Here is a 14,070-nt window from a genome sequence, read left to right as displayed (position 1 = left end):
TGTGGCACAATCGCGTGCTAGAGAGTCGAGTACCGAGCGTTCGCAACGGCTCGCTGAACAAAATATGAGAACCGCTCAAATACGCGCGCGAGAATCCAGTTTGCAGCGTTCTCAACGGCTCGCTGAACAAAATGTGAGGACTTCTCGAGTCCGCGCGCGAGAGTCCAGTCTTGAGCGTTCAGAGCGACTAGCTGATCAAAATTTGAGAACCTCTCAAGCACGCGCGCGAGAATCGAGTCTTGAGCGTTTACAGCGTCTAGCTCAACAAAATTTGAGAACCTCTCAGGTACGCGCGCGAGAGTCCAGTCTTGAGCGTTCGCAGCGCCTTACTGAACAAAATCTAAGAACCTCTCATGTGCATGCGCGAGAGTCAAGTACTCAGCGTTTGCAGCGGCTTGAAGAGCAAAATATCAGAAATATTCAATCTCGCACTAGGGAATCAAGCTCTGAGCGTTTCCAACGCCTTCAAGATCAGAGAGAACGACAACAGACGTCAAGAGCGAGAAGTCGCAATCAAATTTTAGCCCACAGTAAAAGATCGGCTTTTAGATACGATCCACAGATTGATTATGCTCAACAGTCTTCCGTCCAAATCGGCGACATGAATAAGATCTGCCCTAAGTGTTCAGCCAAAAAATGGGTCGGTGAAACTAATGGCATGTGCTGTGCTTCTGGAAAAGTTAGTCTCCCCAGTATTCAGGAACCACCACAGCCAATAAAAAATCTTTTGACAAATAATCATTCGCTATCTAGACATTTCATAACCAACATCCGTAAGTACAATAGCCTATTTCAAATGACTTCGTTTGGCGCCAAAGAAATAAGAGAGGGTAATTTTATGCCAACTTTTAAAATAGAGGACAGGTATATCATCTTATTGGTAGCCTTTTACCACCACCAGGCCAAAATCCACAATACTTGCAGGTATATTTCATTTCAGACGCAGATCAGCTATCATTGAGGTCAAACATAGCTCCAACGCTGAAAATAGATTTAATTAACGAACTACAGACCGCACTGAATAGCCACAATGTATATATACGAAGCTTTAAACAAAACATAGAACGCAATTCTTCGGATAATTTAAAATTAATTATTCATTCCGACCGCCCACCACAGACAGCACACCCGGGTAGATACAATGCTCCAGCTGTAAACGAGGTAGCCGTTCTCTTGGTTGACGAAGAAAAAGGCCCCAGAGATATAGTGCTCCACGGAAGAGACGGCCAACTTAAAAGGGTCTCTGAGTTACACCGATCGTATGATCCACTACAGTATCCCTTAATGTTCGTGAAAGGAGAAGACGGTTATTATTTAACCATTCCGCAGGAAGGTACAGCGCGTAACAAAACTGTGACGTGCATGCAATTTTATGAATTTAGGTTGATGGTTAGAGCTAACTGTTTTAATGCATTACATTATTACAGGGACTTATTTAGTCAATATATTGTCGATATGATGGCAAAAATGATATCGGAACGATTGAATTACATATGTCGTAACCAACAGAGACTAAGGGCTGAAGAATACATTCATCTCAGAGATGCTTTAAATCAAGACGGAAATGTTGACCCATCAAATATCGGTCAACGCGTAATCTTGCCATCTTCATTTACAGGTTCTCCGCGTTACCTGCATGAAAAAACCCAAGACGCGATGACTTATGTCCGAAATTACGGGAGACCAGACTTATTTGTCACATTTACGTGCAACCCCGAATGGCCTGAAATTAAAGCGGAACTACTACCTGATCAGCGATCTTTCGATCGTCATGACATCATTTCAAGGGTGTTTCATTTGAAAATGAAGAAATTCTTAAATTTATTCGTTAAAAATGAAATATTCGGCAAAGTGAAATGTTACATGGCAAGTGTAGAATGGCAGAAGCGAGGTTTACCACACTGTCATTTGCTGTTTTGGCTAGAAACAAAAATCCAACCAGACGAAATTGATAGCGTCATAGTTGCGGAACTGCCCAACCAACAAAACGATCCGATATTGTACGATATCGTAACAAAAAATATGGTGCACGGACCATGCGGAGAACATAACTTATCAGCACCATGTATGAAAAACGGTATTTGCACAAAAAAATACCCACGACGTTTAGTCAACGAAACTCAGACTGGAGAGGACGGATATCCAGTTTATCGTCGTCGTGATGCCGCAAATGGAGGACTGAGCGCTTCGCTAAATATCAGAGGCAGAAATTTCACTATAGATAATAGTTGGATTGTCCCATATTCTCCACTTTTGTGCAGGACGTTTAATGCTCACATAAATGTAGAGTACTGTCACTCAGTTCAAGCAATCAAATACATTTGTAAATACATAAATAAAGGATCGGACCAAGCTACATTTGGCGTCAGAAACCCAAATGATGAAGTGGAAAACTACGTAAATGGCCGTTACATAAGTACTTCCGAAGCTGCTTGGCGAATATTCGAATTCCCGATCCATGAGCGGCATCCTACAGTTTTGCAGTTAGCTGTCCACTTAGAAAATGGCCAAAGGGTGTATTTTACCACAGAAACGGCTGTACAAGTGGCCCAAAATCCACGTAAAACAACATTGCTGGCTTTTTTTGAGCTCTGTAATGAAGATGAATTCGCAAAAACACTTCTTTACCACGAAGTCCCGCAATACTACACATGGGCTAATAATAAGTTCACCAGAAGGAAGCGTGGTGAGAATGTAGTTGGCTATCCAGGCATAAAAAAAGATTCCGCTTTAGGTAGAGTCTACGGTGTCCATCCTTCTCAATCCGAGTGTTTCTATCTTAGGATGTTGCTGCACCACGTACGCGGTCCAACTTCATTCCAGTACTTGAAAACCGTTGACGGAGTTCTGAAAGAAACGTATCAAGCTGCTTGCCGTGCTAGAGGTTTGCTAGAAAACGATGACCATTGGGAAAATACTCTCAGAGAAGCTTGGCTTTCTCAATGTCCATTACAATTGAGAGAATTGTTTGTGGTCATACTTTTATTTTGTCAGCCATCGGAACCATTAAAATTATGGAACATTTTCAAAGACGATTTATGTGAAGATATTAGACACAGAATCAGACAGCAAAATCAAGACATCACCTTACCATACAATGAGGACATTTATAACGAAGGTTTGATACAAATAGAAAATAAACTGTTGCAATTAAATGACAAAAGCCTAAGTGATTTCGGATTACCATCATCAGTTCGTACAGAAAGCAATGCAGCAGAGACTATGACTCATCGCTATGATACAAATAATTTGACCGCTTTTGTCAATGAAAACCTGCCAAAGTTAGTCCCAGATCAAAGACATGCTTTTGAAAATATAGTCGATAGCGTCATTCATGACAAAAGAAAAGTTTTCTTTTTGGATGCACCTGGTGGAACGGGAAAGACGTTTCTTGCAAATTTGATACTTGCTAAGATAAGACAATCAGGGAAGATAGCAATAGCAGTTGCTTCCTCAGGAATTGCTGCAACTCTCTTGAAGGATGGCAAAACTGCTCATTCTACTTTTAAACTTCCACTATCCGTCAATCTTGAACAACAATCTACATGTTCCATCCGCAAAAATGGACCTATTGGTAAATTACTACAAGACGCCTCATTGATTATGTGGGACGAATGCACGATGAGCCATAGAGCACATATAGAGGCCGTGAACAGAACCTTACAGGATCTAAGGAACTCCTCTGCAGTCATGGGCGGGATTACTTTTGTATTTTCTGGAGATTTTCGACAGACTCTCCCCGTTATTAACAGAGGCACGCGAGCAGATATCGTCAAGGCATGCTTGAAATCGTCTCCCTTATGGACTACGATTGAAACATTAAAATTAAGGACAAATATGAGAGCTCATCTTCATGGAATCACTGATAGCGATTTCCCCCAGCAACTGCTAAAACTTGGGGAAGGAATTTTTCCAACTCCAAATTTAAGCGGTCATTGTGACATTCTTCTGGATGAGTCTCTAGGCCAAATACTCCATAATTTGGAAAATTTAATAGATTCTGTATACCCTGATATCGAGAATTTGCACGAAAGAGACTTCCATTGGCTGTGTTCTCGGGCTATAGTATCACCTAAGAATGATACTGTCAATGAAATAAACAATCTGATTGTTCAAAAAGTCCCCGGCCAAACAAAAACATACAAATCGATCTACACTGTAACGAATATTGAAGATGCAGTCCATTATCCACAGGAATTTTTAAATTCGTTGAACCCTTCTGGACTGCCACCCCATGAATTGACGTTAAAAATCGGAATCCCAATCATGCTTTTAAGAAATTTAAACCCTCCGAGCATGTGTAATGGGACGAGGCTGCTTATTAAGGAGTTAAAGGACAATTTAATAGTAGCAACTATTATCACTGGCCCAGCAGGTGGTCAACTAGCTCATATACCGAGGATACCGATGATCCCAACTGATCTGCCAATCCCATTTAAACGGCTTCAATTTCCGGTAAAAACATCTTTCGCATTAACAATTAACAAGTCCCAAGGCCAAACCTTCGAATTAGTAGGGATCGATCTGCGAAAGAAATGTTTTACTCATGGTCAACTGTATGTTGGTCTATCGCGAGTCGGAGCCCCTGAAAATCAATTTATTTTGCTGCCACAAAATAAAACAACATCAAATATTGTTTACAGAGAAGCTCTAACAAAATAAATGTATTTTCTTTTAGGGTTATGACCTCAATAATTGAAAAAAAAACAAAAAAATTAAAAAAATATATCAAAAAAAAGAAAAAAAACCCCAAAAATATACAAAAAAAAAACACATAAATACAAAAAAATCATTAAATAATATCTGAATTTAATTATTCTTATTTTTTTTTTATTTACTCTTTTTTAGGAGCTCGATGCAAAAAGGGATGAATATGTGTCATATTATTATTATTATTATGAATGTGTTAAAATTAACAAATCTAAATGTAATGTTTAATGCCCGTGCGAAGCCGGGACGGGCCGCTATACTTTATATGGCAAAACAACGTTTGCCGGGTCAGCTAGTATTTAATACAATATACTTGCATAAACTTACATAAATACATAATAAACATCCATGTCTCGGTAACAAACATTAATATTCGAACCCGGGACCTATAGCTGAGTAGGCAGGGTCACTAACCTCTGGGCTATAGTAGTCGTCAAAGTGTTTAATAAAACTATCCCATTGCACTATTTGGTGTTTTTTTATTTGAGGCGGACAACATATTTAGACAGATTGAGCTGATTAACACACACCATATACGCGTGCGTTAACACATTGACTAATCAAAATTTTTCATGCATTATCAGGCGTTCGTCAGTTCGTGCTATGCTAGCATATTCTAACGGCCGTTCCCAATATACTATCTACAGATAGAGATAAATAACTACCTTCTACTGTCAATAATCTGAAGCTGTCCCAATATACCCGATAAGTCATTCTTATCGCCTTATATTGGGACGCGTGAATTGCAATTTCCATACAAACTTTATATTCTACCGTGAAGCAGAAATTTGTGTAAACATTAATGTGTGAAGGGTGCCGTAGCTATTGAAATTACTGGGCAAACGAGACTTAAGATCTTATGTCTCAAGGTGACGGAACGCAATTGTAGTGCCGCTCAGAATTTTTGGGTATTTCAAGAATCTTGAGTGGCACTACATTTTAATGGATAGTGTGTATCAATTACCATCAGCTGAACGTCCTGCTTGTCTCGTCCCTTAGTTTCACAGAAAAAAATATAGCATCCGGATAAGTATACAATAAGTATTTCCTGTTCAGTGATAGGATAAAATCCTTTCAGCAATAAAATTACACAAATTATTGTATTCTTATCAATCGACTGAATTATGTGCGAAAACGACACCATGGCGGCGCAACCAGCCTACTACCAACATATATATATACAACTCTGTAGATATAGTTACTCACCTGGTGTCCGTCTGGGTGCGTAACCAATTTGGCTTATTGGTCGTACATTCTGTCCACGCGTCCGATCTGGTCGGGCCATCCGCTGGTTGTGCGTAACCACTAATTGGACGTAGTTCCTGAAAAACGTTCCAAGCCACAAGCATTACATTTCAGAGAATTCGATAATTCGTGTTTAAAGTTGAATTAAATATTAGTGTATTCCATATATGTGGGTTGGGCTGCTAAGTCATGATGTCATTTAAAGAGTGACAGTAGGGCTGCCATTTTTTGTCAGTCCGTTAATATGAATAACGTGCCCAGTTTTGTATTCTTAACTCAATTCCGGCATGATTGTGGTTTGGAACGTTTTTCTGGAATTACGTACAATAACTATAGAGTTTTATGGTGTCTCACTCACTCGGCCGCTAGTCCGGCCGCCAGTGATGCTCCCACCTCTTGCAACACGCGTGCACGGTTGTTTTGATTTTTATTTGCATTCAATGGATAATTTCGATACAGAAAGGTTTATTTTCGAAATTCAAAGTAGACCATCAATTTAGGATAATTCCTCATCAGATTATTACTATTAAATATGATATGCTTAAGCTAAATAGCGATGAAGCCGCCACAGCTTTTTTTTTCTTTAACTTTCTTTTCCTACTTACTAACAGAAGTAGTGCTATCTCTTGGTCCATTTTGATACTGTCTCAGTGTGGTGTCGTGATGGTGTATGTATGGTGTCTAGTTTGGTAGCTTGCGCTCACCGTGGTGGCGCGACTGGTTGCGCCGCCATGGTGTCGCCGGTGAAATAAAGCCCTAAGTGTCAGGGTGGCCGTTCACTAAACGGTCAATATAACAAGTACACGATGCTGGTTACTTAGCCGTGACTTCATTCACTATCATTTTTTAATATTTTTATTATATATTGACATACTTTTACACAAATTAACTTGCCCCAAATAAGGCATATAGCCTGTGTTATGGGTTGCAATACAACGATATATTTAATACTTAAACATACATAAATACATATAAACATCCATATTCATCATATGATGAAATGCTTGCACCTAGTAGGTAGGATCGCTAACCACTCGGCTATACAGGTCGTCATTTGGTATTTCAGTTAACACGACCAATGCCCGTCGTCGACTTTTACTGTATTAAATTTCTTGTTATTCTTTTTTCTGTATCAAACAGGCTTATTAAAATAATAATATTGACACACTCTTACACAAATTATCTTACCCCAAACTAGTATGCCTGTACTATGGGTACAATACAACGATATATTTAATACAATATACTTACTTAAATATACATAAATACATATAAACATCCATGACTCGGAAAATAAAGAAGTTTTAAATAATTTATAATTTTATAGAGTTATTACGCCTATGGTTTTGCGCAAGGTGCAAAAACTAGTAGTAAGATTAAATAATTATTTTAGATGACTATCATTATATATATTATTTAGAACTATTTTTTACACTGCTTCTTCATAATTGCTTTTAGTGAAGTAAAAATAATAATAGATGTATATTAAAATTATTAACTCAATTAAAATAATTTATGTGTCGTGTTTGAATATTTACATATATAATGGTATTTGCTTATAGTCGTCGGCCAATTGCAAACTGCAATTTTTATAGCTTCGGTATGATTATAATAATTGCCTTAGGTTCCTCTATGTTTTAATGTCGGGGACCCAGTGCTCTGCGAACGGCTCGATCACTTGGCGTTGCGTAGAGACGTCGCTTCAAAGTGTGTCTTCTACCGCATGTCACGGGGAGAGCTGTTTCACCTGATTCGCCACATATTGGGATATCATCCTCACCATCTGGATGTGTGGTGTTCCGCATGGGGAGAAGAGCCGATAAGAAACTCCCAGCCCATCTTTTATATCATATATAACAACTTAGCCTAAAGGGCTTTCATTTTTGATGCGTCATTTTACATATATTGGTAGTTGAAATGATTTGTGAAACGATGAAAATGTAAATGTTGATTTAAAATAGTGGCAAAGAGTTTCTTTCCACTTCTTCTTTGAACTAGCTTGAATTAGCTTTTCAACCCTAAATAACTAAGTTGTAAATTCAACAATGAAAAAAAAATATTTGACATTCATAAGTGTCATTTCAGATTTTATCCATTTCGTCTTTTTTAAAATATTTTTGATTATTGTTGACAGCTGGAAGGCTGCGCCGCTTGTCTCGTTTCACACGCAGCCGTAGCTACGTCGTGGGATGGTTCCCGTAGACACACACACACACAGACATACAGCCACCAGTCCTGCGCTCGCTGCCGCCGCGCTGTCCAAACACTTTGTAACTGTGTAGTTGATAACAATGACTGAATGTGATAAGTACTGCCCGTTTTCAGCGATTCATTTTTATTTTTTAATCGTTGTTTAGTAAACCAAGGTTAAAACAGGAAATTATAGCAACAAGTGCTTGGGTGAGTTCTGTAAGTACATTATAACAATTATCATTTGATTGGGCATTTCATAGATCCGCGTTTCTTATAGCCTAAACACATAGCGGGTCCGGTGGGCGCCTGGCATCAATCGGTCCGGACGCGTCCTATGGTTCGGCCGCACCAAATCCGATCATGTGTACAGGCTATTAGCAAACAAAAAAACATGTAGCGACGTAGCCACTCAGAGTCACAGCTATGGCTTATTTGTTCGCCTAGAGTGCATAAAGCTACATATAATCTAGAAAGTAATAAGTTAAATGTTAATCAATGCAACAGTAAATATTTATAATATCAAATGTTTGTAAATAACTTCCGTTAGTTGCCCATATGACGTTGGCGTTTTTTCAGTCCCTGTGTAATATTTTAACAGAATTAGGCTGGGTGGCATCATATTACCTGTTATAGTTAAGGCTTAAGTCAAATTTAACGTTAACAGTAACGCTGACTTTAACATAGACTGCGGAATGTGTTGCATCATCCTATGCCTTTGTATAGTTAAAATTAAAAAGTGAAATGACAAGTCAATATCGAATATTTATTTGCAACTTTTGACAGGTCGCTATTTAGTTATTTAACATTAACAATAGCATTAACCGGAGAAGATTGGACGGTTACGGTTAACAGTTATGACGTCACCTAAAAATTGTCAAATGGTGCAACTAAAGATTTGCTTAACCAGTACTTTAACATGTTTTTTATTGCTAAAGTTAGGTAGTGCTGCAACCCAGCCTATATTTCATGTGTAATGTTTTGAAGCATCTTTCTAAATTGAAATAGAAATTCGTCGATTGTTGATAATTTCGTGATATACGTTTCTGAGTGTGGCAACCACTAAGGTTGGTAATTGTATAACTTTTTGTGGACTATAAAATGTATGTCGACCAAAAACCAACTTATATCAGGTGTTTAAATGAAATAAATATTTTATATAATTTATGTTTTTGGATTTATTTTACATTAACAATTTGATTTTAAAATATAAGTTTAATTTTTGACTACACATGAACAAAGATTGTTTGACACTGAAATGTTTGCTTGAACAGGATATTTGTGTGCAAACAAAAATTGTGATTTAAAAAAGTACTAATTGATGGCCGGTCCATCGCTAGTTTATGATCTATGGTAACGAAAAGTCACAATTTTTGTCTATGAACGAATGGTGCATGTTTATTAATATTTTACTATTAGTGTGTTAGAAGTCGTATTAATATTATCATATAAATTTGTAATGTAAATGTTAGTTTGGTAATATTTGACGATATTAAACATTTAATGATGACGATGTTAAAAATCATTTATTTCTAATCTTTGACACAATGTCGTCTTGGAATGAACACAGTACAAACCTATTAGAATTCAAACGGATTTTAAAATACAATACAATTGCAATACGTTTTAACTTCAGAATGATTTAGAATAATAGTAATATTTACAATAGACCAGGCTGTATGGCGCTGTGCCTTTGCCTTCCACGAAACAGATCTAAGAAAAATATGTGTCACGGCGGTTTAACTCTTTGGTACAAATTCTATTTTTGTGTAAAAATATGGTAAATAATGTTTACTTTGTTGTTACGAATCAATTTCGACTGATTCGCCTGTTTTAAAAAACACTATGTTTAGTTTATTGACGAAAAATAATTTTAATTCTTACAAAAAAATCACTAGATTTTATAATCGCTTATTACCGTGTCTAGAATTTTGTACAGATGTATTTTTGATAAGCTTTGAACGTTATCGGCTTCTTAATAACCTCTCCTGCTTTCAATGCGAGTTCGCTAATAACTTGTATATTTAGTGAATCTACATCGTGCCCCGTCGTTATGATGTGTCAATGATTTTCATTTAATGTTGCTTTTTTTCTATTCTTTCAATGTATACTTCGAATGTACGTTGCGACTACAATTTAAAGGTACTTATTCACGCTCTGTCCTGCGTTTACTTTAATTATAGCGACGATTTCACAGTTATTATAAAATTTTATTGATGAATAATCAAGACGGGGGATATGTTTGCGTCGTATAACCATTGGTTGATATATTTGTTGCCAACATATTTCGTTATAATATTGCATATGAATAGTTCGCCAAACGTACTAGAGACCTTTGAACACAAAATTTATTTATTAACGGTTTTATTTTTATGGCTTAGCGACAGCCAAACAAGTTGTGTGATGTGAGATATGTCCTATATATCACCTTAATTTTGAAAGAATTAGGATAACACAATTTGGGTCTTTGCGACATTAACAACGCGTTCGGACGGTTCGTGAGTAAGGCACTTAATTATTAATGTAATCGCAACATAAAGTATGTTAAAAATGAATTTTCATATATTTTTCATTGTTGTGTACAGCGGCGTATTTTATGGTTAAATGAATTAGTTTTTACGTAATAGAATTATGATTTTATCTTTTAACAAAAATTATGATTAAATGTATTATTTATAATTAACATTATTCGGGAGCATTTTAGTCCAACGAACACTTGTATATGTAGAGTCTGCAGTTATGTAGTTTGTGACAAATAAAGTACATAAACATTCATTTTGTTGTTTCATTTACATCTCAATACCGAATGATAATTTACCATAGAAATCTAAATAAGTTAGTAAAAATGTTGTGCTTACATTTTATAATATCTGGACTATCGAACCTTGCTCGGATTTTTAAGAATGTACATAATTTGAACAAAAACTAATAGGACATCTAGATTCGATTCGGGGTCTTTTGCTTTCCGGATCACCCAATGTCGCATCTGAGCTATTATAGTCTCATATATAGTGGCGAAATTTACCTTTGTATTGTAATGTTATTGTTTGATAGCTGTTTCTCATTAAAACACGGATAAAACTACATTGTTTTTAAATTGAAACCTAGCTAGATCGTATTCTTCCGAGATTCAGAATATATATATAGGGGAGAGGCGTACAAAATGGCATAGGCGGGTAATATGGCACACCTACTTATTTCTTAAATGAAACAAATATTCGTTCATGCAATGGCCTGTAGAGGGTTGCTTGGTGACAGGTCGTAACCTGTGGCAGCTCCAGTAGCGTCCGTTAGACCGTGTGGTGCGCACGCGTGTTTTTATGATTTTTGCAGTCACGAGTTTTGTTTTGTTGGATTTTGCAAGTCGTAGAAGTGAGTATTTTTTGACGTTTATTTGTTTGTAGCTTTAAAATATTTTAATATTACTTAATAAGTTCCAGAATGTTTTGAAATCTCAAAATTCTTGTTACATTTTTATTCGTTGATTTCTAAAATTGGAGGTTATGAAGTGGACAAAATGGCATACACCTTGTTCGGGCACCCACCTTTTTATATTTCTAGGAATCATGCCTCGCAACTATTCTAGAAAAACAGACAGACAGCGTTGGGATACAATCTCCATGGAAAAGGCTATTCAGGCTATAAATAATAATGAAGCCCGAAGAAGATTCAATGGCAGCTGATAATCTATGCATACCATAAGCAGGTCCATCTCAGGTAGTAGCAGGCAGTTCTACGTCCCTGGTAATTGCAAGTACATCAGCTGCATACAACCCAAGTCCAGTCTCAGTTGCCGAGTCTACAGGCTCAGTTACTGCAGGACCTATGATACCTACGTCATCTAGGATACTCCAAGACGTGAATATCAATGTTCCTGTTAGCGTGCTATCTCCAGTACCTAAAGGAATATATGTGACTGTACAAGGCAAAAGAAAACCACGCAAGAAACCCTCAGTATTGTTACTAACTTCAATGCCAAATATAGAAGAAACAAAAGCAAAATCCGCTCCTCTACCTCCTCCAAACAAAAAGATAAGAAAGGTTACAAAAGTTTTAGACTTTAGTTCTGATAGCGAAAATGATTTTTCTTCTTTAAATGCTTACACAGTAACCATAGACGATGACGAAGGTTGTCCGTGTATTTATTGTAATGACCTCTTCTCAAGATCCAAGCCAAAAGAGGTCTGGCTCCGGTGCTTGAGCTGTAAAAGATGGGCTCATGCATCTTGTGCAGATGTTCCGAAAAAGACAAAGCGTTACACGTGTGAACTCTGCATGTCGAGTCGATGCATGCAATCGACTGATTTTTGTTCCTAATTTAGTATGTCATTTTGTCCACAGCACGTGTGTCATTTTATCCGCCGAGGGCGGACAAAACGGATTTTTTCTAAGTTCTTTAAAAATATTTTTTAATATTATTGTTTTTGAACTCAGATGATTGATCTCCATACTTATAAGTAGGTAATGAACCAAAGAATACATAATTACTTAAAGTGTTGAATATTATAAATAAATAAATATGATTATGACTGATTTTATAACTAGTGTGTCATTTTGTACGCCTCTCCCCTACAAGAATTGCTCGTTTAAAGATATAAGCAATAGCTTATAATATATAGTAATACTAGCTGACCTGGCAAACGTTATTTTGACATGTAAATTATAAGAAAAGAGGATGTAAATACTACGTAATAAGAGACGGGACTGCCAAGTAAAAATTGAAATTTAGTTAAGTATGAAACGTGCAGTCATTTGACATAAGTTTGAAATATTAGTAATTACAGTATCGCGATTGGCGACGTAGTATAATCCGGCTAAGTTTGAAAACAAACAGTTGCATATAACGTAGTGATTATAGCCGTCATCTGTCAATGACTGCACGTTTCATACAATCGAGTGAATCGCTTTTTTCTTAGAGAGTTACGCTAGGCTGGTTATGAGAAAATACCCTGCGCCCACACATTGTAGTAGTAAGTACAGGTATATCACAATATAGAGAATATAATCAAATTTTAGGGTTCCGTTCCTCAAAACAAAAAAAAGGGAACCCTTTTGGACCACTTTGTTGTCCGTCCGTTCGTTTATCTGTCAAGATCCTTCATCTCGGGAACCCAAATCGAGTTGATATTAAAAGCGGGACATTGTAGCAGCTAAAAAATAAAAAGGTAATGGTAACTGTTTGGTGGTCTCAGCATGGTGATATTCACTACTAGCTGACCCGACGCACCTTGTTCTGTCAATAAACAGTTCGAGAGATATGGTAAATGCGTGGGTGAGTGCGTCCTTGAGCTTCAACGAATCTATTACAAAAGATTTCATTGAGATCGGTCGAATAGTTTAGGAGTTATTAGGGAACATTCAAACATACATTCTCTTTTATATGTGTCGGAGAATTAGAATATAAAAGTAATATGGCCTGTATGATTATATTCTACTCTGTGTATTGGGCTGAACTGATGGTGAACGTCATCTTTCAAAGTATGTTTAAAGTTGTCACTGTGTACGTCACTGTCGGTGACGTGATTGAAGTTAGTTATTATTGTCCATCAGTAGAGCGCTCATTCTGAAGTCGCAGTCGTCTTCAAGCTAGCGCCCGCGCCGGTTGTGCGCACTGATCGACTTAAAACAACATGGTGGATACCAACACCGTGACGCCCGATTTTAAATCCAAATAAATCTCCGAGATATATATAGATATCTTTCTGGTCAAGCAAAAACGGCAGATGTCTACTGTGCCGAACTCCGAACAATGATAGCAAAACTAGCAGTGTAACAGCCCCGACTCATGAATTGATTTTCACCATTATTGCTATATGCTCTATGATAACGCGAGACCTGATACAGCACGAGAAACCATTTTAACTCTACAGGTACTGCAATTAGAAACCATTCGTCACCCTCCGTATTCGCCAGACCTTGCTCCAA

General features: G+C 37.2%; 1 protein-coding gene across 4 annotated transcripts in view; it reads left to right on the top strand.

The window, feature by feature from the left end:
* LOC126979839 (tropomodulin-1) overlaps window positions 1–10,920 on the top strand; it is a 132,016-nt gene extending 121,096 nt beyond the window's left edge. For all 4 annotated transcript variants that reach the window (XM_050829428.1, XM_050829438.1, XM_050829419.1 and 1 more), the window contains one exon: window positions 8,090–10,920. In XM_050829428.1, coding sequence (XP_050685385.1) covers window positions 8,090–8,157 — 68 coding nt within the window. In that variant the 3' untranslated portion in view covers window positions 8,158–10,920. The remainder of the gene's footprint in view (window positions 1–8,089) is intronic.
* The last annotated feature ends 3,150 nt before the right edge of the window (window positions 10,921–14,070 follow it).

The sequence above is a fragment of the Leptidea sinapis genome, chromosome 1, assembly GCF_905404315.1.
Source record: "Leptidea sinapis chromosome 1, ilLepSina1.1, whole genome shotgun sequence".
Classification (NCBI taxonomy): domain Eukaryota; kingdom Metazoa; phylum Arthropoda; class Insecta; order Lepidoptera; family Pieridae; genus Leptidea; species Leptidea sinapis.
Note: the sequence above shows the minus strand (reverse complement) of the source record. Positions and strands in the feature narration are given on the sequence as shown.